The 23,022-nt window shown below is 41.1% G+C and overlaps 1 protein-coding gene across 1 annotated transcript; it reads right to left on the bottom strand.

The window, feature by feature from the left end:
* Positions 1-1,015: 1,015 nt before the first annotated feature.
* Positions 1,016-19,987, bottom strand: TTC22 (tetratricopeptide repeat domain 22). Its single transcript, XM_089518672.1, has 7 exons — positions 19,430-19,987; positions 13,090-13,145; positions 11,632-11,747; positions 9,440-9,558; positions 6,494-6,655; positions 3,707-3,859; positions 1,016-1,589 (listed from the first exon to the last, which is right to left on the bottom strand). Exons 1-7 carry the CDS (start codon positions 19,985-19,987, stop codon positions 1,059-1,061), a joined length of 1,695 nt encoding a protein of 564 aa, XP_089374798.1. The 3' UTR covers positions 1,016-1,058.
* Between the last annotated feature and the right edge of the window lie 3,035 nt (positions 19,988-23,022).

Below are 23,022 nucleotides of genomic sequence, written 5' to 3' on the forward strand. Positions count from 1 at the left end.
TTTTACCACACACCAAAGTGTCCCCAAAATGGCCCCATTCCATTCCCCGGCCCTAAGCCGACCCCATTCAGTGCTGAGGAGCGTTATTTTGCTCAGCTGGAAGACTTCTGACCCGAACATTTAACGCCCCTCAGCACTGAATGGAGTCGGCTTGGGGCTGGGGAATGGAATGAGACCATTTTGAGGACACTTTGGTGTGCGGTAAAATCTGTTTTTTTCTCAGTGACGCATGGCCCTGAGTGTCCCCTTCCCATTCCCATAATGGGGGGGGGGGGGAATGGGTGCAACTCACCCCACATTAGCCCTCCAGATGTACAAAACAACTAACCCCCAAATAACTCTTATTTTCATACTATTCCCTCTCAGAATCTTAGCATGAAATGATGCTGCAGTTCTGAAAAGTTCTCAAAAATCTCCTCCTCTAGGATGGATGGGGAACAGAACGGGGACTTCCTGTTTATGGTAAAATGCGCCCCTCACTCATTCCGTTCCCTTCCCGACCCCTTTTGTACTGTTCCAGGCTAACTATTTGAGAGAGATTCTGAAGGCGAATGGAAGTATTTTTGGTATGATTGAGTGTGTAAATATATTGGAGGGAGGGGTGATCCCATGAAGTTTTCCCCTCCTTACTGCTAAGTTAAAAGGCACCACAGGCATAGAGTAATGAGTTTCTAACCCAGGAGAAATTGGTACAGGTTGAACAAATAGGGGGTGGCAGAAGAAAAAGACTAGCAAGAAAGGAAGAGTAGAGGGAAAGAAGAGAAACAGCACTCAGGTGGGGATGAGTTAATAATTTTGAATCAGGTGGAGTGGAATACTTTTAGTAGTGAATAATAAGGAGGAAGTGACATTTCTGAATATTAGCACACACCCTTGCCTCATCCATGAGTATAGAATAATATCTATTGAGTGCTCTAAAAAGCATTAGATCCTATTATATCGTCTTTTATTTATTTAAAAAATAGTCTCTTTGCTCCAATAATGAGCAGAACTGAATTACTGTAAGGTACTGGAGTTGGTGGAAAACATGGTTGTGTGATGACTAAGAAACCAGCTGATCAAAAGGAGAGTGAACGTTCATTCATTCTGCCTTTTTTGAAGTCACACTTCATGGTCTCAAAGAGCAGCTTCACCAGCTCTGTCTTCCCTCTTGTTACCATAGCTTTGGAAAGTTCAAGCACCTCGGCTGTGTGATGACGACAAACCAGCCTGAGTTCCTGTTGAATCCGCTGCTTGGGATATTTCGTCTCTGCCTTCTTCACCCACAGCTCTACTTCCTTCATCAGCATCTCTGTATTTATCTTCTTCTGGCTGAACAATGTAAGCAGTATTTCCATTAAGCATCGGAAACTCTCCGTATGCATTGAGCCCACATTGTCCAGCTCTATTGCCTGCTTGAAACATTCAATGGCATTCAGTTCTTCATTTTTTAGACGGAGGCATTTTCCCTTCATCAGCTGGATTTCAGGCAAGACATTCCCCAGGTCAAATTCCATGGCTTTAGCAAAGAACATGAGGGCATTGTTCAGGGCATTTTCATCCACAAGGAAAAGTTCCTGGATGGCATCTACTCCCATGTAATAATATACCTAGAAGGGGAGCAGAGGAAAAGAGAAGGAAAGACACAAACACTTTTCATATATGCTATTAAAGAATACATGTGCTGTTTTCCTGAAAAGTACCAAGACAGCCCACTCCATTCAGAAAAGAACATTTTGAAGAAAATATAGAATTTTTTAAGAATTTAAAAAGAAGTTGCAATGAGACTTAAAACACTTTCTATGGAGGAAAGCCTTCCACCTTCTAAAACTATAGAGTTATGCTCTGGAGGCCGTCAGAGAGAACTGAACTTCAGAGAACTGTTGTAGACAAAATTCTGCTGTATTTACCACATGGTATGAGTATGAGGTATTTAAAATAGGGCTTCTTCAGAAGGCTGCCCAAGAGAGAAGTGGGGTGGCTGCTTACACATCACCAAAATAAATGTTCTACCAAAAGAGATGAAAGAGGACACAGGGTCTGATATAATGTACATATGTTAATGTCTACATAGAGATGCATGTTTAAGAAATACTATAGTTTATAATGAAATTAAATTCAGCAGGCCCTTCACATTTTCTGGGGTTAGGTGCACAGGAACCCTGTGAAAGTAAAACAAAAAAACAAAGACTGCAAATAAAAACACACTTTTTTAACCTGAGAGGACACCTTTGTAGGAATTTCCAGGTATTCCAGTGTAACTTTCCAGCCAGCATCTGGCAGGAGACGACCATAGAATTGCACTAGAGGACATACAAATGCCTAGAGAATTGTTTTCTCTAGGAATCTCTGGGTCCTCCAGTGTGACTCCATGGTCAAAGTCACACTGGAGGACCTAGAGATTCCTAGAGATAACATATTAATCAAATCTGTAAATAATCAAATCTGCAAAAGTCAAAGCAACAAATGTGTAGGGCCAGCTGTATATCTTGCTAGGTGCTGCTGCTCAGGTACTGACTGCAGTTGGACGACTTCAAGGCCCCCCTTCTTGCTTATTACAGTTCTTTATTTTTTAAAGTTCTGTCTTGAACAGCGTTGTATACTGAGAACAGCTTCAAACACAGGACTGTCCTCCAACAGCCCTTCAAACAGAGGACTCTTTTTTGTAAAGTAGATCACATTTTCCTCTCCATATGTTTCCTGAGAAATCCCATTCCATGGCTATTTCAGAGTGTATATACACCAGCTTCAGTACATTGACTTGGTCCAATAAGCTGGCAGGTCAAAAATTATCTGTTAAAAGTTATTGAATGTCTTAAATCAGGGAAGGTAACAAAAGACTCACATCCAGCTTAAAAAGCCTTCTCCAGTCTCTTCTTTCCAAACAACTGGCCCAAGGGCAAGCCATAGTTTAGTACCAATGTTGCACTGTGTTTGTGTGTGTGCATGGGTTTGTGTATGTACGTACCTTCAAGTTGCTTGTCAACTCGTGGCAGCCTCATAAATTACACATACTTAAATTGTGATGAACATGGTAAGTCCTACAGACCTTAAGATACTCATCTCTGCAGAGATACGCAGGATCAGGAACTGCTACATCTTTTCTTTGTGTTTCAAATAGCTATAATTCGATTTTACTGATTACATTTCTGCAACATCTTTGATCAGCTGCACTTGTGTCTCTTTTTTCCACATTCTCTTGCCTCTCAGTGCCATCAGTTGGTTTTCACTTTCCCTGTGGTATTTATCCATTTATTTATTTATGCATTTAAATTATTTATACCTCATCCCTCAACCATAATTCACAGCAGCTCTCAGCCTAAATGAAAACAACAATCTATAGAACAGCTTCTTAAATCAATTGTTTTAAATCAATTTCATTGTTTTAGTTTATTTTAATGTACACTGTCTTTTCTTCTGTCTCCATTACAAGGCAAATTTCATGGAGAGGGATGACTGGTTAATTTTCAGCTTTTAAAAAAAGCATTTTATCTGTTTTACTCTGTTAACTGCCCAGAGAATATGTGTTGGTGGCCAACCTTATACATGTAGTAAATAGACAGAAAGAGTAGAAATGATTTTTAAAACACACACACACACACACCCCTTAGGATTGCTAAAAGTCTAGCTAAATAGCAACATAAATAGTAACCAATATAAAATGACATAATAAGAAACACACACACACACAAATAAGAACAATAATAAAGTGGATGCTTTTATTTACCTGGCCTAGGTTAAGATAAGTCTTGAGGCATGGGTGTACCTTCATGACTTTCTCAAGATCTGTTTTAGCATCAAAGAGGTTCTTCTGGTCTGGCATTCCTCCCAAGCCCATTTTAACACGTTCCAAGTCACGTAAATACAGCTTAATTAGCATCTAAATAGAAAAAGTAGTTGAGCTTTCTTTACTCATCCTAGCTTATGCTTTATTTTGCATTACCGCTGAAATCTTGGAGAGCTACTGCCAGTCAGCTTAGATTTTTATTTATGTATTTATGTTACTAAAATATATATCCTGCCCTATATCTGAAGATCTCAGGGTGGCTTACAATAAAATCAATTTAAAATAGTAACACTTGTTTTAAAAGATTAAACTATGGATTAGTTTTGTCAGTTAAAACCAGGTGACTTAAAATCAGTTAAAACAATTTTAAATAATACAACCATAGCATATGTGTATTCTGGATAAAATCAGTTAGACCCAAAGCTTTAATAAAAAAGCCAGGTGTAGACTTGATTCCAAAATGCTCCCAGTGTTGGTTCTAGTCAAGCCAGAGGGAGGGAATTCCTCAATGGGGGTGCCAATGAAGAGAAGGCCCTTTCCCATGTCCTCCAAAATGTATTTCTTCAATTGGTGGGACATAGAGGAGAGGGGACCCTCTAATATATCTCAGTTCTTGGGCAGGCATATAGACAAAGAAGTGCTCTCCTCAAGGCCCCCGAGCTGTTTAGGGCTTATCACTAACACCTTGAATTTACACTAGAAGCATATTGGCAACCAGTGTCATTTCTTCAGAACTGCTGTTATATAGAATCAGAATGGAATCTCAGCTAGCAGTCTCGGTCCTGCATTTTGCACTCTCTACAGTTTCTGAGTTGTCCTCAAGGGCAGCCCCACACAGAGTGCATTGCAGCAGTGGCATCAGTAGAGTTGGCATTACCCAGTGTGGTAACTCATGGTGTCACCCTCCCCAATTAATCTGCTCCCATCCCACATCATACAGAATGTTATTAATTAATTGTAATTTCTGCTCCTACATATCACTGAATGTCATGGTAATAGTTGTCACATAAATAACTAGCAAAAAATTCAATTATACCTTTAAATTACAACATCATACACACAGCCTTGATGCATTTACATATACATAGTTTTATGTGGTTGAAGTGAAAATTTGGTGAAAGGTGATTTTTTTTTAAAAAAAATTAAAATATATTTTTTAATTTTAAAAAATAAATAAATTTTATTTGAAAATACAAAACTCTGGGGCCTCTCCTTCCACTGAGCCTCACTACACTCACCCATTTCTTCAACATTTTAATTGGACACATGTGAATGCCACACAGGCCATTGTTTGAAGAGCAGTGGTGTCACCCCCTTTTATGGTGTCATGTAGTATGTTATGTACCCCCTGCACTCCTTAGTGATACCACTGCATTGCATTAGCCTAATTGGGAAGTAATCAGTGCATTGACTACTGTGGCTATGTTATCCCTGTCCAGGAAAGGTAGTAGTTGGCAGATGAGTCAAAACTGGCCCCAAGCACTTTTAGGTGTGGTGCAGGTGCCCATTTTAACTCCAGAGGGACGCCGCAGCCGCCAAAATGCACACTGTCCCTCCAGAGGAAAAAGAAGATGGGTTATGTCACGAGTGCACCACTGGTGCACTCATGATGTAAGTGATGCGCAGTGATGTGCGGATGCTGCACATCGCTTACTTAAAGATGGTGGCCCCTGTGTGGACGGGAGGCCATCATTAGGCTGCCGCCCACACGTACTAGAATTCTGTACCATGTGGTTGCCACACATTCCGGAACTCTAGTTTTGGCAGCAAAATGGCACTTTTGGCTCATCTGTCTTGGGCCTTAGTCACCATGTCTAATGGGGTCTCAAGTGACAAAAATGGTTGTCTCGGATGACAAGGAGAAGTAAAGCTGATTGTCATCAGCATACTGATGGCATCCAGCCCCAACATCTATGAAATGTTGAAAAATAAGTGTTTGGCTTATTTGGGCCTTTCTTTAAATCAAGACCTGACTGGAGCAGGCAGGTTGGAGCAAGGCTGATTGAGGTCTGAAAAAGGTGATGAGTGGTACAAAACATGGGAGAATGACCAACAGTTTCCCTCCCAGAAGCTTGGTGAGATATTACTGGCCAAATGGGGGCAAAAATATGCTCCATGTAAAAATGAGATGGGAACCCTTGGTGATACAAAAATGGCCTTGAGGGCTGAATACAGGCTTCAAGACACACTTTGCCCAATCTGGTCTATGGGAAGTTCAGACACAAACATATATCCTTTCCTGTTCTCTCTGCCAACTGTTACTGATACACAAATCACTTTGGAAGTAAGGAAAACCAGTGAGGTATAGTGGTTTGAGTGTTGGACTAGGACACTGAGAGACCAGGGTTTGATTCCACACTCAGCCATGGAAACTCACTAGGTGATCTAGTCAGACTCTCTCAGCTCAGAGGATGGCAAAAGCAAACCTTCTCTGAACACATTCTGCCAAGAAAACCTTATGATAGGTTCACCTTAGGATCACCATAAATCAGAAACTACTGGAAGGCACACAACAACAATTGGAGGTAATACAAAACCACCATGCCCAATAACCCCAACTAGCGTTATCCTCCATAACAGACCTGTCAGAAAATAGGATGTTGATGCCATACACCCCAAGTTAATGACTTAATAATCCTACTCAAAGCTATTACCATAGGAAAAACTGGTCTCTCAAAAAAACATTTGCTTATTATAAGGGCAGTGTTTTAATGATGAAATACTTACCTTGGCATGCATACAGTAGGCCTGCCAATTAAGTACTGGATCAGGCAGCAAATCTAAGGCCATGTTGCAGACAGCCATTGCCATCTCTTGCTTGCCAAGGAAGTGGAAGATTTTTGACAGGCGGTTTAGAACAGGTGTGCAATTTTTCGCTATTTCTATGGCCTTAAAAGAAAACAATCCAGAAGATATTTTTTCCATTAATGAATTTCCACCTTGTTGATCCATGGGCCAGAAACAGGATAAATTTACTTGATTATACTCATAACCTGGCCACTACCAGACTAAAAACTGGAAAGCTCCTGTACTTTTAATAATTGTGTAGAAGAGGGAATTCTAGCAGGTGTTGCTTGTTACCTGGTTGCATGAGAAGAAAGCCTGCTGAACTTCCTTCTTTCATACAACCTTTAAAGCTACAGGGATCCTCTCCAGCTTTTGCTCTAGCAACCCTAACAGGTTCTGCCCCTTAAGGAATGATTATGGTATGTGAGGAGGTGAGTTCTGGACAGAAAGAAAGGGAATGGATATGCCTGAAAGTCTTTGCTTAATTACAACATAATCATCTACATATCTACTTAGAAGTAAGTCCCACTAATACATATTTGTAAATAAGCATTTTTTGTAAATTGTAAATAAGCTTCTTCAAAAGCAAAATGTGAGATGGTAATTCCAACTTCAGAAATTATATATGGGCCATGGGGTTTGTATGGATGTTTTATCTGTAAGCCACCTCGATTGTCACTGATAGAGAGGCGGGGTATAAATAAAGTTTATTTATTTATTTTATTTATATAGCTTTTCCCAAAAGTGCTCTCCAGTCCAGAGCATGTGGCCTCTGTAAACCACCTACACACACACTGGGTGCACCTTTCTTTGCCCTGATGAAGGCTTGAGAATCCCTCCTCTCTGGGAAGAAGCTTCTCCCTTGCACCTGGTCATCCTGAGAGCAGCAACTGAGGCCTCTTGTTCACATTGGCCTTTGCTGCAAGGCTGGCACAAGTAAGAGGCTTCTTAGTTGCTGCTTAGCCCGCTGCTCAGTTGCTGCTCCCAGGATGACAGGGTGCAAAGGGAGCCAAGAATGAGCAGCCAGTCAAACAATCAACCAAAAAGTCTCTCACCTATGCCAGCCTTTGCTGCAAGACTGGCACAAGCAAGAAGCATCTCAGTCACTGCTCAGCCAGTTGCTCAGTTGCTGCTCCCAAGGTGACTTGGTGCAAAGAGAGCAGCGACTGAGATTGGTTGTTTTGAATCTGCAGTAAACCTAAAATAAAAAAAATAAGCCCAGGGTGCACTAGGGTTGTCACACAAAAGGAAAAGGGTCAGTAGCTCAAACAGGTTTGGGGACCACTGAACTAGACAAAGTCTTCCCTTCACTATATCTATATTTATCTGCCTATGTATGCTTGTGTGTAAAACCGTTTCTCACACCTTTTCCCTTTTCTCTTTGTAACCATCATTAAACTGACACTTATTGCCACATTAACATATTTTGTATTTCTATTATACTGCACATTACTCCCCCTATCTGCATATATATTTGTCCACAAAGGTTTTTTGATGAGGTGAGGCCTGTTATCAACTCCAGCTGATACGGCAGCTACACCCTTTTCTGGAAGTTAGGGACCTTGACACTGTGATACATGCTCTGGTAACCTCCCGTTTGGATTTCTGTAATGCACTCTTCATGGGGCTACCCTTGTGCCTGACCCAGAAACTGCAACTAGTACAGACCATGGCAGCCAGATTGGTCTCCGGTACATCTAGAAGAGACCACATAACACCGATCTTAAGATCACCTCACTGGCTGCCCATTAGTTTCTGGGCACAGTACAAGGTGTTGGCTATCACCTATAAAGCCCTAAATGGCTTGGGTCCAACCTATATTTGGGACCGCCTCCTCCCATATAATCTGCCCCGTGCACTCAGGTCCTCTGGGAGGAGTCTGTTACAGTCTTTAAAAACGGGATTGTCTACGACTGTCCAGAGGACCTTTTCAGCTATTGCTCCCAGATTATGGAACGGCCTGCCGGATGAGAGCAATCATATTACTGCTCTAAACAGCTTTAAGAAAGCTGTTAAGATGGATCTCTTCCGGCAGACCTTTCATGAATAAATCCCCAGCCGAAAATAGGGATTCCAGCTTGGATCTGACCTCACTACAGCCACTGTTCTTTGTTATTATAATAATTTTAAAAGTATATTTTAACTCTAATATTGTTTAATTGTGTTTTAAGGGGGGTGGGAATGGATGGTTTGGGGAATGTATAATTTTAACATTGTAAACCGCCCCGATTGTGTTTCATAGAGGGGTGGGATATATATATATATATATATATATATATATATATATATATATATATTATGTGGACTAAAGTTCATAAAAACATATGCATGAAATTCATTTTTTCTCAGTTAGTGTCAAAGGTGCTAGTTTATTCTATCTGTCTGAATACTATTGGAGTTTGATTGTATCTTTTAATGGTAAAACATACTGACACAACTATCTCCCTGAATACTACAGGAGCATGATTCTCATTACAACGAAACAGGTAATGACATGCCCACTCATTTTATTATTTTACAAACCTAACTCTTATTAACAAAGAAAATAAGCCACTGAAGGTAATGGCATTATTTTAACTTTATTATCTTCTATCTATTATTTATTTAGTAGATTTGTATCCTGCTCATATAAACCTATATATAATATATGAGCCACTGTGGTGTAATGGTTTTAGCATTGGAGTATGATTCTGAACACCAGGGATCAAATCACAGCTCAGCCATATAAACCCACTGGGTAGCCTTGGGCATGTCATGCTCTCTCTGTCTTAGAGGATGGCAATAGCTAACCCCCTCTGAAGAAATATGCCAAGAAAACCCTGCCAAGATTCACCTTAGGGTGTCATATATTGGACCTGAAGGCAAACAACAACGACATAAAGCTACCTTTCCAAAGCAGTCAAGAGGTTCTGTTCCAGAGTAACCACAATCATGGATACTCATTGGGATAGTTGAGAATGATTCTTTTCTTTCTAGCAGTATCCCAAGGTAACACCAGGCCAATGCTAAAGAAAGAGAAGGAACAAAACCAAAGTTAGTCGACCCTAACACTTCCTTCTTCAACCTAATCTCCTCTGTATATGTTGGACTATAATTTCTATCATCTCCAGTCAGGGGGTGTTGTCTCATTATTGTGAAAACTGCAATCCATTACATATGAGGTGGATTTGATGTCACTCTGGAAATGGCACTACTCTGCTTTATTTGATTCCAAAGGCATTAGAAATCAAATAGAGACTGTTCTTGGGAATTATAGGCCTAGATTGCAGGAGGGAAGCTTTCATAGCTCAGTGCCTGTATTCCACAGTATCAACCATGCCCCATGGGACCACTGCTCTGATCAATGTCTATAAGAGAAGGAGGTGACTGGGTAGCTGTAACTTTCTTTCATTCCCCTGCAGTCTGCAAGAGAGAGGGAGACAGAGGCAAAGTGATGACATTGGTGTTTTCCTTTCTCTTCCTCTGTCTCTTTCTCTTGCAAACTACAGATGGACTAGAAGTTGTCCTTCTTGCCCAGACACTTCCCTCCCTGCCAGGGCTTAATTGCTGGGGAAGTGGATGGGGTGCAAGAGGCTAGAGAATAGTCTCTTGCACCCTATTTAAAAAAAAGGATTAATGTCAAGCAAGGATGTTTTGTTAGCAAGATTGTACAAATGTATCCTTACATATTATATGGAAGAAGAAGTTATCAAGGATAACATGATTAAGTGGTCCCAAAACCTTGGTTTTTCTATTGATTTGGAACAGCGGGAATTCATCTGGAAAAAAAGATTGACGTATATGTGTAGTCAAAATGTGAAAGAAAGTTACTATAAGATTTATTTTCGGTGGTACTTAACAGCCTTAAAACTTAGTAAAATATATAATAATTGCAGTAACTTATGTTGGAAATGTGGCAAAGAACAAGGATCAATTTTCCACATGTGGTGGACATGTGGGAAAGCTATAAAATTCTGGAAACTGATTTATTTCAAAATTAAGAAAAGTTTAAATATAACACGAAAGTTCTCACCGAGGTGTTTTTACTAAATGTAATAAATTTGGATTTGGAAAAAAAGTATGGTAAAATATTATTTTATATATTATCAGCAGCAAGAATAGTGTATGCCCAGAAATGGAAGTTAAAGGAAACCCCTACGAAAGAAGAATGGCTGTATAAGCTTTTGGGCATGATGGAGATGGACAAACTCTCCCAAGGCATTCGAAATGAACTATCGAATCTATTTAAAGAAGACTGGAATAATAATATCTCTTTTTTTCAGAAAAAATGGGTAAAGAACGCAGTTCTGGGATTGGATTTAAGTTAAACTTTAGCTAAGGGCTTGGTTTACTTAGCAAATTAACAGCTGAAAGACAGTCTGATCTTGTTGCAATCCCAATGATACTTAATTTATGTTTAATTGGAGCGGGCTTATACTTTATACTTTCTGCAAATGAAAACTGTAAAGGTATACAAGAGTTTGTAAGCTCAAGTATAATTAGTATAACAAACATGTTTTTTGATACTATTACTTAACAAATAATTTAAAATATAAAAATGTCAACTTAAAAGAAAGGAAGGTACGCTAGATTAGGTAGGTATGATAGTCATGTGTATGGTACTACTTTTGAATATATTGAAAATATCGCTGGTAAAAACTATTGTTAGCAACCTGCATACGCTGTACTTCAAGAATGGATGATAAGTGTTGTTTTTCATATATTTTTTAAAACTAATTAAAATTATTATAAAAAAACAAAACAAAGATCTGTGTGCCCATCTGTTACTAACGGGATGCTAGCCACAGTAGAAAAGATCCGAAGGTGTTTTCATTGTTTGTGCATAGGAAGACTGTGCATCTGGGCTTTCCTCTTCACTTTATGACCTCCCTGTGTCCAATGAATTAAGCCATATTTTGAAAACGGAGAGCACTTGTGGGAGCAACAGCAACAAAAACATGGAGATTTTTGTGCAAACAGGCTCTTGGGAGATAAGCTATGGACTTGTAGTGTTTGAATGGAAGAGCCTGCTTATGCACAGCCAGATTGCATACAGTTTGTGACTTATACTTCCAATTTGCCTAAATGATTTCTCCTACCTTTGTAATGTAGATTAGAGGATTTCAGGACTTGCTGAAGCAAAACCAGGGTTCTATTAAAGGCTGGCAACCTTTTTTCCTCATCATTTCCCTTGCTCATCCACATCCCATCCAATCTGAAACAAAGAAGGGAACCATTATTGTTATTTACCATTCTGTATAGACATCATGGTATAATGGTTTGAGCACTGGACTATGATTCTGGAGACCAGGGATCAAATCCCATCTGTGTCATGTAAACCCATTGGGTGACCTTGCACCAGTTACACTCTCTCAGCCTCAGAAGGTGACAATGGCAAACCCCTTCTGAAGAAATTTGCCAAGAAAACCCCATGATTGGTTCACCTTAGGGCTACCATAAGTTTGAAAGGACTTGAAGACACACAAAAACAACAAAAAGTAGACATCTAAACTCGCAATCTATTCCTAACTTTGGGTGGATCTAGGAATAAATATTGGAAAGGATGTTCCACCATTATAGACCAGCCACCTAGAAGATTTCAGGTGTGGTGCAGGATGTTCTTCTTTTTGTAATCCCAAAAAGAAATGTTTCTAAGATTTGGGCTGAATTGGGCTATGCATAGCTGGATTTACCACTAAAACACACAGAGAGACTGTAGAATTGCTCATGGATTTCTTATTACCACTACATCTAGGGTTTTCATAGATTTTTTGTTTTGGCTACTGAGTCACAAATAAGCTTGAACCCAGATACCTTTAATGATCTTGTAGGCTTTATGTGAGAATAAATGGGAGTGGGGAAGAAGAACCAGGTGTCTTATTCTGAACTCTTTGGAAGAAAACAGTGTGGTTTTAAAATCAAATACATTATTTTTTTTTAAAAGGACAATAAATCAATGTCCTACTTTTCAACAAGAGAAGAAAATTTAAAGACTCCGCTCTGCCCAAAAGAGGTCTGATGGTACTTTTTTATTCTGCATTTTTTGAGGGATGCGGGGAACTGTGGGAAAATGGGGAGGGGGGCACACAGAGAGATGGAGCGATAGGGAGGGAGGGATGGAGAGATAAATGTAGTGTGTGTGTACATATTTAACACCCTTAGGTTACACATACCCTCCAACGTTCCTGATTTGGCAGTGAGTGTTCTGATTAATCCTCTGTCATGCCAATTTGTCAGTTGCTTTTAAAATGTCCCATTTTCTCTATCCCCCTTCCTCTTTACCCCTTACTTCAGTTGTCCTGGTTTTCATCTGAAATGTTGGAGGGTATGTCCCCCTCCACACCTTCTGTGTGGGGAAAATTTTCATAATCTTTTCAATAATCACTTCCTGTTGTTGTTTTTTTAAAGCTTCTCTTGCCCTCCCTCCCCAATATGGCAAAAATGCCCCCATGTCCTATAGAGAGAATTCTTAAGCAAAATTTTTAAAATAAATTATTGAAAAAAGGAACTCCCCCAAATGCTGCTCTTTACCCACCCCTGCTGCATTCGCTTCTCACCTGATATGCAGCGTGGTCATTGTGAAATACCAACTTCTCCTCTCCTCCAAAGGAACCTGAAATACAGATCTAGATTAGCATGAAAATAGTTGCTGCATTCCTACAAAAACCAGCACTGACACAGTAGCTTCAGAAACCTTAAAGGTCACACACAAAGCTCTGTTTGTAATAAATTTAGTAGCACAACATGCCATGCCGTTTGGACACAGTGCATGCATGACATTGTCATCACACACCCCGTGTGAACAGCGCCACGTAACGACGGCACTGTGCACACGTACTAGGGTTAGGGAGTGTGCAATTGGTGCGCTTTATGGCGGTCTGTACCACACCTATATTTACCAACGATTCATTGGGGAAAGGGGAAGGGAAAGGGAAGTGACCAATAGAATTTCTCTAGCTTCCCCTATCTTGGAGATATGCTAGCTCTTTTTTCATGGGGGTTAATACCCTAATAAGTTTTAGGTGTTAATGTGGATATTCCTATTGATCTCTCCAAAATTACACGAGTTCCATTAATTTAAGAGCAACCAAATAATTTTAAAAGACTCTTTCCACACTCATTAATCAAGTCCTATTTCATATCCTGTAATTATCCCAATTTGGCCTAATTTTTCTTTCCTCCTCTTTTGTCTCTGCTTTTTTCAGTTGCTGCAAACTGAGTTTAAAATGCAAAAATAGCCTGCATCCTAAATGTAGAATGCAGGAAAGGAGAGGGGGTGGAACTGTGCCTTTCCCTGGAGGTTCAGGCAAAACCAAACTGCTGCAGCATCCCTTAACTTGAGTGTTCTTCCTCGTCAATACCTTTGCCAACCTGACCACACAGTGATGTTGCTTGGGCACATAGGTCCCAGTTTTCATCTATGAAAAGTATAAGGGTATGCCATCTCCCCCTGCACCTTCTAGTTATGCAACAGGGTAAAAAGAAGGAGCCATTTCACACAACAAAACTCAACAAGCATGCCTCTATTTATATTACAAGCTGCTGGGGACACTACTGCTTGCATGTACCACTTAATGGGTTCTATAGGCATCTCATTAGTCTATCTAATCCAGGATGGTCTAAGCCAGGAGGGTTCATCTTACATTCAATTCTGAAGATTTCCTTGAGAATAAGCTACCCTAAAATCTGTAGAAATTTCTTCCGAGCAACCTGATCCAGGAATTAAAGTCTTTTTCTTGGTTTTATGGATATACTATTTTATATAGTATTCAATTGACCACAACCTTTGGGTTTAATCAACTAAAGTTTCTTAACTGAGTGACAGTGTAAGACAACCAGCATGTTGTTGTTTTTTTAGTGTGACTATAAGAATAATCTCACCCATGCATTCTAGGTTTGTTATTCATACTATGGAACCACATTTATGCATATGTCTGCAGGTTTGGTTGTTCGCACATGTCAGCACTTGAATAAAGATGGACGCAAATATATTTGAAGCACATTCAAGGCCTTCAGATCCTGGTTTTATGCGGGTTTATCTTGAGTCTATTCACTTCAGCTATTCACACAGCCAAGAATCCAAACCTTTTTTAAAAAATCCGGGAAAATCCAACATTGATTATCCTGGGTTAAGTGAATTTTATGGCAGCCCCCCACACAGCTGAATCAGATGTATTCAAAATGCATGTGAACAACAAAGATTCAACCCAGATTCTACCTGGTTTATTTTCACCATGTGAATAACACCCCAGAACTACTGCAAGACAGAAAGTGGTTCCCCACTATAGAATGATCTGAACTAAACAACTTGAAAGGCAAGAATGAAAATGGCAATTCTTAAATGTGTTGTTCCTGTGACCATGGCTGCTTCTATTCCATTTTACTATTTTTTTTCCTGGTTTCTTCAGATGTTTGGAGCCCTCCACAGTTGTTTATCTACAGTCCAACCTCTGTTTGTTGCGGCAAACAGAGTTTCAGCCTGGCCACCTGCTTCTTCCTATGGCCTGTGCTGCAAAGGACTGTAAGCTGAGTGTACCAAAGGTTGCACCTTTGTTTGGACAGTTTGAAACAAAGAGCCTGGAATAAAAACACACATATGCACATATAATCTTATCAGAAAACTATTAGACATTGGCACATGAGGTTTGGAATCAGGACAAGGGGTCTTTGCAGGGCTTTGTGAGGGTAAGGGATACTTGCACTATTCATTATGAAAGAAGAGGATACTGAGTTGCATTTAAAAATTTTCATTTCAATAATCACTATAATTTGAAATGGGATGAATGTCAATAGAGTTTAGAGCCAATTTCACTTCCTTCCACACAGCCTGTTGTTAGCTGCATCTCTCCCTTCCCCCATTCATGCTGCCCAAATTTAGCAAAATGGCAGTAACCAGAAGGAAATGAACAGGCTGTGCAGAGAGCCCCAAAGAGGCAGCCTCCAGCAACCTCTTTGACAGCCAGATCGGGGCTGCGGCAACTGCACACCGCACCCCTGATCTGGCCTTTCTAGGGCATGAAAAGGAGCCGCAAAATGTGGCTCCATTTTGCGCCTTGGAAAGGGAAGGACAGCCACAGTGCCACAGCTTAATTGTGCTTCTTCAGTGCTGCATCATGCGGACGCAGCACCAGAGCACCGTGATGCCACGTGCCATGCAGTGCAGTGTGCAGCATCATGGCACCCTGGGGCTGAGTCAGGACATGCGTCATATGGATGCATGCCCTGACTCCGCCACCAGGCTGGTCTTAATGGCTGGTCTGCACAGGGCCAAATTCTAGAACAGACTTTGTCCTATGAACAGAGAGTTGTATGGACATTAGTAACCAATCATATCAGTAGGCTTTGGCTGTAGGATATTAGGACCAATTTTCTCCCCAGAAATCATCATAGATTGCAAACATCTTCCCTATATGAATCAAATGTGTCCAGAGGTCTACTTCCAATTTTGTAAAATATCCTTTATGGTTATGCAGGGGGGCATGATACAAATGATTTCTCCTTGAGTCTTTTTTTTTTTTTTTAAAGTACAGCAAAACCAAAATAAAACTTTTGCAGTAGGAGGGTGCAGGAGGGACCCAAGGCTTACATAATTGCCCTGGAGGCTGAATCTGAGCCAATTGATTCCCATACCTGCACTAAATAAATGGCAGGAATGTGGCCTTTTCACCAGATCACCTGGGGCAACGAATGCTTAGCAATCAGCTCCTGTCTTTGGTCATTCTGCTGAAGGCCCTTTCATTTCCCCCTTTCTTTGTCCATTCTATGTGCTTTAGCAGCCACCCTTAATTAATGTGAAATATTTGGCATGCATCCAGCATACTTTGGACACACCCTCCTTAGACCCCCTGATTCATAACAACTTTCGGCCTGTATCGCTGCTGCCTTTTTTGGGGAAGGTAATCGAGAGAACGGTCGCTTTCCAGCTTCAATCGATCTTGGATGAAACGGATTTTCTAGACCCATTTCAAACCGGCTTCCGGGCGGGCTATGGAGTTGAGACTGCCATGGTCGCCTTAGTCGATGATCTCCGTCTGGGCATGGACAGGGGAAGCGTGTCCCTGTTAGTGCTTTTGGACATCTCAGTGGCTTTCGATACCATTGACCATGGTATCTTTCTGGAACGCCTGAGGGAGTTGGGTATCGGGGGCACTGCGCTTCAGTGGTTCCGTTCCTACCTCAGATGGTGCAGCTGGGGGATGTCTGCTCCGATAGCGCGGTGTTATCAGTATGCTGATGACACCCAAATCTGTTTCTCTGTATCTCTGACTGATGCAGCGACTAGGGATGGCATCTCTCCTCTAAATGCCTGTTTGGAGTCGGTAATGGGCTGGATGAGGGAAAACAAACTCAGTCTGAATCCAGAGAAAACAGAAGTACTAGTGATAGGTTCCCCGGGTCCGGGTGGTGAGATTTGCCATCCTGTCCTGAACAGGATCACGCTCCCCTTGAAGGACTCGGTTCGCAGCTTGGAAGTGCTCCTGGATTTGTCGCTCCAGCTGTCATCTCAGGTGGATGCGGCGGTCAGGAGCGTTTGTTATCAGCTTCGGCTGATACGCCAGCTGCGTCCCTACCTGGACCGGAGGGATCTTGAAACTGTAGTACATGCTCTGGTAACCTCTCGATTGGATTTCTGTAATGTGCTCTACATGGGGCAACCCTTGTACCAAACCTGGAAGCTACAGTTAGTGCAAAATATGGCAGCGAGATTGGTCGCTGGATGTTCCAGGTCAGACCACATAACACCTATCTTGAAAGATCTCCATTGGCTGCCTATTTGCTTCCGGGCTCAATACAAGGTGTTGGTAATGACCTATAAAGCCCTAAAAGGCTTGGGCCCAGGGTACTTGAGGACCGCCTCTCCCCATATAATCCGCCCTGCACACTCAGGTCGGCAGGGAAGAACTTGGTGGAGGTCCCAACTGCATGTTATGCGAGGACCTCGCAACGGGCCTTTTCTACCTCGGCCCCTAGAATATGGAACAATCTCCCGGATGAGCTCCGCTCCACCACATCTTTAGATCTTTTTAAGAAGAATCTTAAGACCTTCTTCTTCTCCCAAGCCTTCCCCCCATGAGATGTCATTTTATGTTTCACCCCCTCTGTTGATGACCTTGTAATGTTTATGGATTCCCACACTCAGCAGGCCCTGTTGTTGTTATTGTGACTGTTTTTAAATGCTGTTTTAAATGTTTTATATCTCGGTGTATTTTTACCTAAATCTGTTTGCCGCTTTGATCAATAGCTGGAAAAGCGGGATAAAAATAAACTTTTATTATTATATTATTATATCATGAAAAGGTAGTGGTGTCACTGGGGTGGTGGTGGTGGTGGTGGAGGTGTAAAGCACATCAGCTGACACCTTAAGGGGCGTGACACCACTGCTCCTCAATTATCTGCGTTTTGGCTGAAACAGGGTGTGGCATTTGCCTATTTCCATTTTAAATGATGTAAGAGATGGTGTGGTGTGAGTGAGAGGAAGAAAGGAGAGGCCCCTGATTTTTTTAAAAAAATGAATTTTAAAATTTCACTTTTTTGAATTTTAAATTTTAAAATTCTTTTAAATTTTTCTTTAGAAATATCACATTTTACCAAATGTTTACATTAATCACATGAAACTATGCATATGTAAATACATATAGGTTGTGTGTATGATATTGTAATTTTAAGGTATAATGTTAATTTTGCTAGTTGGTTATGTCGTAACTATTGCATTAGATTCAGTGATATTTGATATGTGATATTTGAGAAATATGATGTATGGTGGTGTAGTGGGAGTAGGTCAGTGTGTGTGTGTGTGTGACATCATGAGTTACCACACTGGGTGACACCAACCCTAGCGACACCACTATGAGAAGGCATGACTCACTGGAAAAAGACAATAATGCAAGGAAAGATGTGGTATAGAGCATCCAAAAAGGGCGGCCTGCTGGCACCTGTTTTTCCACCGAAGGAAAGCCTCATCCACCAAACTGCGCAGCTTCCCAGCAGCGGAAAAAGAAAGCGGCTTCTTTTTATGCCACAGCGGCGGTGCATTGGTGCACTCGTGTAAGCGCTGTGCAGCGCCGTCCAGACGCCGCACAATGCTTACATAACAACAGTGGCACCTTGTATATAGGGTGCTACCATTGTTATGCCCTCGTCACGTGCTAGGGTTGAGAGGTGGGTGGGCGCACTGCCCCGAGGCAACCCTAGCACGTGACGAGGGCATCACGAAAGGCCCATCTGTTCCAGGCCAAAGATTGAGAATAGTAGAAAGGGAGCAAAGTTGCATACCAGGGAGGTCATAGCTCTAGATTTGCAGGACTTAAGCAGAGCAGTGGAAGATAGGGGATATAGGAGATGTGTCATCCACAGTGTGGCCATGAGTCAGGATCAACTCAAAGTCAGTTAACAACAAAAAGCATATCCTTCAACTGTCTTAGTTTGGTAGGGACAGTCCTAGTTAATCATGTGCTATTTTATTCTTTTCATCTGCTTTAAAAATGTCTCAGTTTTTCTTACCTCCTCCCACTTTCCTTTGTTCTCAGCTTACTTAAATTGCTGCAAACTGAGTTTCAACAGCAAAAGTAATCAGCACTCAGTGAATTCAATGCAGAAAGAAGAGAAGACTCCCCTTCAAAAGCAAACTACAACAGCCCTCTCCTAGTTTGTGTGTTCTTCCTCATGAATACTTTTTGCTATCTTGACCATACTTTGAAGTTGCTTGGCCATACACTTCCAGGTGTTACCTGTGAAATGTTGGATGGCATAATGAGGAATGTGTGTGTCTGTGTAAATCTATTCTAATCTGTTGTGACCTACTGTCACCTTTCTGTGTAGTGTCTCAGTATACCTGATAGCAGTCCCATTTCCCCTCCACTGAACAGTGAGTGACAAAAGTTATGATCCACTACCCACCTGCTTTCCATAAGCAAGAGCTTTGTTGTAAAGACCGAGGCTTGTAGTTAGTTTCTCCATCTTTTCTTCTTCGCTCGATAGCCCAACATCAAAGGCATAAGCATAGCCTTGCTCAGCCAAGCAACGGGCTGTTCTGAATTGGGGATTACCTTGGACCTCGTCATCTGAATCCAAGCCCATTAAGTGGGAGAGGTTCTCTGTACACTTCGCCGCTTCATGCTCATCATTCAGCCTGTCATAAACATAGGCCAGATTTGTCCAAGCATTCAGGTTCTCTGGGTCCTCCTGAATGATCTGAAGAAAAATCTCCTTGGCTTTCTCCACCTCCTCTAGGTAGAAAGAAAAGACTCCAAGGAGGTTTCTGATGGCATACTGCAGAGTGCCAGTTTCAGACTCTAGCTCATAAATAAGGCTTTCTCGTTTCAGCTTCACGTCTCTCCCTTGGAAATTCAATGGGGAAGTAGATTCAAAATTCAAGTTCATATCAAGGTGGAAGTGACCAGGAATATAATCCATCTCATCAATCAGAGTATCAATGTCCACTTCAGTTTCTTCCATTTTTCCACCATAAAGACTTTCTGCTGCTCCAGGATTCCTCAAATAGCAACTTTCCTGGCTTTCATCTTCCTGGCTTTCTTCTTCCTCTCTGCCCTTTGAGTTTGTTTGCTTTTCTATATCCTCCACCTCTATCTTTACCTGTATTTCTGGTTTAGCTGATTCACATGATATCTGCCAAGGGAGGAGTACATAAAACACTTCTCATACCTTCTATAGCCTACCTGGGTTCAGGGTTGTCAATTGGCCAATGAATTGCAGAAACCAGACTAAAATTGGATGCTTGTCAATAAGGGGAAAGAAATATGTAACTCCCATGGATTATTGGTTTGGACCAGTGGTAGGGAAGCCCTACGTAATGGAAGGGACTGTACTTATCAGTTCAATTGCAGTGAAAAGAGAGCTGGAGGAAAGAGGAGCTGTGTTTACTTGGGATAAAAACTGGACCCTTTTCACAATAACTGCTGAGCAGCTTGATTTCTGCAAGCAAACCCTGCATTAGTGCTTTGTTGGGTGAACTTGGAGAAACTGTGGACATGCTGGATTTAGTATAAAATATTCAGTATATTTCCTGGATTTATCCCTTAAAGAGAAACTTTTTATATAAATCTGAAAATAGTTAAATTTTTTGTAATTATGGATGCAATATTAGTTTATATGTGTCCCCAAAGAATGCAAGGAACTGGTATAAATACTTGGGAGGCCAATAGAGTATGTAGACAGCGGAGGGTGGGCCCATTTCAATCAACCTCTGATTCAGTATATTAAAGTTAAACCAATGATTTTGCACAAGTTTTGTAGTCTTGCGGGCAACAGTCAGGTACATTGGTGGGAAAAACCTGCACACACACTCCCAAAAACATTTGCTATGTAAATGTGTATCCATAAATACACGCAGCACATGCACACAAACACAAATCTCAGTGTGGCCCCAACCTCCAGTAATCACCAATGAGATTGCTGTTTACCTGCTAACTATTCTCAGAAGCCAGGGAACAATATCCCGCTCTGCCCTGGTTAGCTGGGCTTCTGAAACGTCAGTCCTAATGTCATTGTGGCCTATTCAGGAAGTATCTGACATGATATCCCTGTTTAAATATTTGAAGGGGTGTCATATTGAGGATGGAGCAAGCTTGTTTTCTGCTGCTCCAGAAAATAGGACCTGGAGCAATGGATTCAAACTAAAGAAGAAATTCCACCTAAACATTAGGAGGAACTTCCTGACAGTAAAAGCTGTTTGACGGTGAAACACACTCCCTCAGTGTGGAGTCTCCTTCTTTGGAGGTTTTTAAACAAAGGCTGGATGGCCATCTGTCGGGGATGCTTTGATTGTGAGTTCCTGCATGGCTGGAGGATGGATTGGATGGCCCTTGGGGTCTCTTCCAACTCTATGATCCTATGATTCTATTATTCTATTTGCATTAAACCTACAGTGTGGAGAACTGACATGTCTTGCAAAACAAAGAGCTTGGAACAGGCAGAGTAGATTGTGCTTTCCCTAACTATGCATAATCTCTGCCTATTATGATTAAAGATTTAGAATTTCAGGTTTAGAATGGAGTATGCATTTGACTTCTGAAAACCATATAATAGAGCAAGTTACAGTTACTTGTTTGCTCCTTTGTTCACGGCTCTTCTAGATTAGTCTAAAAAGTGCCAGTTTCCACAACAGAGCTCTTTGGGTTTTTTCCAGTTGACATCACCTCCATAGCCCCTCGTTCCATTCTTTTGGAAGGTTGTTCATAGGAATTTCTTGTATTTGCACCAGGGCTCTTCTAAAGGATTAAAAAAAAATCAAACCACCAATAGAGATGTTTCTATGTTTTGAAATACAATTTTTCTCCTCTTTGAATTTTTAGGGGGGAATAGTTATAGAATTGTAGTGCAAAAGTGACATTTAATTTTACACTGTAGCAATACTTTATTTAAGAGATGGGAACATATTGTTCCAATACGTCTGAGAATTAAAAAGAACCCCTTTGAATGAGATGAATAAAATGTTATAGCTGATGTTGGAAATTGCCGGAAAATAGACTGAGACAACAGAACCATTGTTTGGATATTTTAAAATCTGGAGGAAACCAGATGAGGGTATTATTATGCTACCCACAATTTTGTTGTTGTTGTTGCTGTGTTGTTGCTGTGTGCCTTGAAGTAGTTTCTCACTTATGGCAGCCCTAAGACAAATTTATCATGGGGTTTTCTTGGCAAATGTCTTCAGAGGAAGCTTGCCATGGCCATCTGCTGAGGAGGCTGAGAGAGTGTGACTTACCCAAGGTCACCCACTGGGTTTCATGACCAAATGGGAATTTACCACATGCATAATTCAGCTTCTTTCCAAAACTGGGATCAGAGGGGTGGAAATAAAGTCCTGTTATTGATGGTCTCCATTGCTTGGCATATTTCCCCCCAATAAAAATGCTTTGCCCTCTTCTTGTGCTGGGCTCTACCCTTTTCCTTAAAGCAACCCCTTTGCCCACCTTCTCTTCGTTCCCTGCTTAAGGAGAAAAGAAGCTGAAAAGGTTCTTGGGGGACAGAAAGAGAAACTTACCAGTTAATAGAGGGGGACAGTAAATATAGCAAGCTGACTACTATGATGTAGAAAAGATTACTGTCACAATCAACCTCACTTTTGCTACTTTACTACATCAGTGTGGCACAGATCCGGAGCTTCTCTAGCCATCTAACCAGAAGACAGTGAGGCTCTGCATGAGAAAAGAAAGGCTATACGGCCTTGGCTGCACTGGCATGGCAGAAATAATCCAGTTTGATGCCACTATAATTGCCATGGCTCAACGCTGTGGGATTCTGGGATTAATATGTGGGGGGCAGTTAAAGTGCTATTCTGCACTTCCATCATATCAAAATACCCCTATTTCAACACAGGATTAATGAGTCTTAAAATCTGGTTCTTCCACTTTCCTTTAATCTCCTGCTTTAAATATATTATCCCTTTAGAGGCAGAGGCTGTGAACTCAGTGAATTATTATTATTATTATTATTATTATTATTAACCATTATTTATGAAGCGCTGTAAA

This window comes from Sceloporus occidentalis, unplaced genomic scaffold, assembly GCF_023333645.1.
Source record: "Sceloporus occidentalis isolate IW3139 unplaced genomic scaffold, rSceOcc1.0.p SCAF_3, whole genome shotgun sequence".
Lineage (NCBI taxonomy): Eukaryota > Metazoa > Chordata > Lepidosauria > Squamata > Phrynosomatidae > Sceloporus > Sceloporus occidentalis.

Excerpts from the sequence above, each read along its gene's own strand:
- TTC22 (XM_089518672.1), bottom strand. The coding sequence starts at position 19,987 with ATGGAAGAAACTGAAGTGGACATTGATACTCTGATTGATGAGATGGAT. Across the intron at positions 9,559-11,631 it reads CTCTAATCTACATTACAAAG|CATTGGCCTGGTGTTACCTT; the intron begins GTAGGAGAAATC and ends CTCTTTCTTTAG. Across the intron at positions 1,590-3,706 it reads CTTATCTTAACCTAGGCCAG|GTATATTATTACATGGGAGT; the intron begins GTAAATAAAAGC and ends CTCCCCTTCTAG.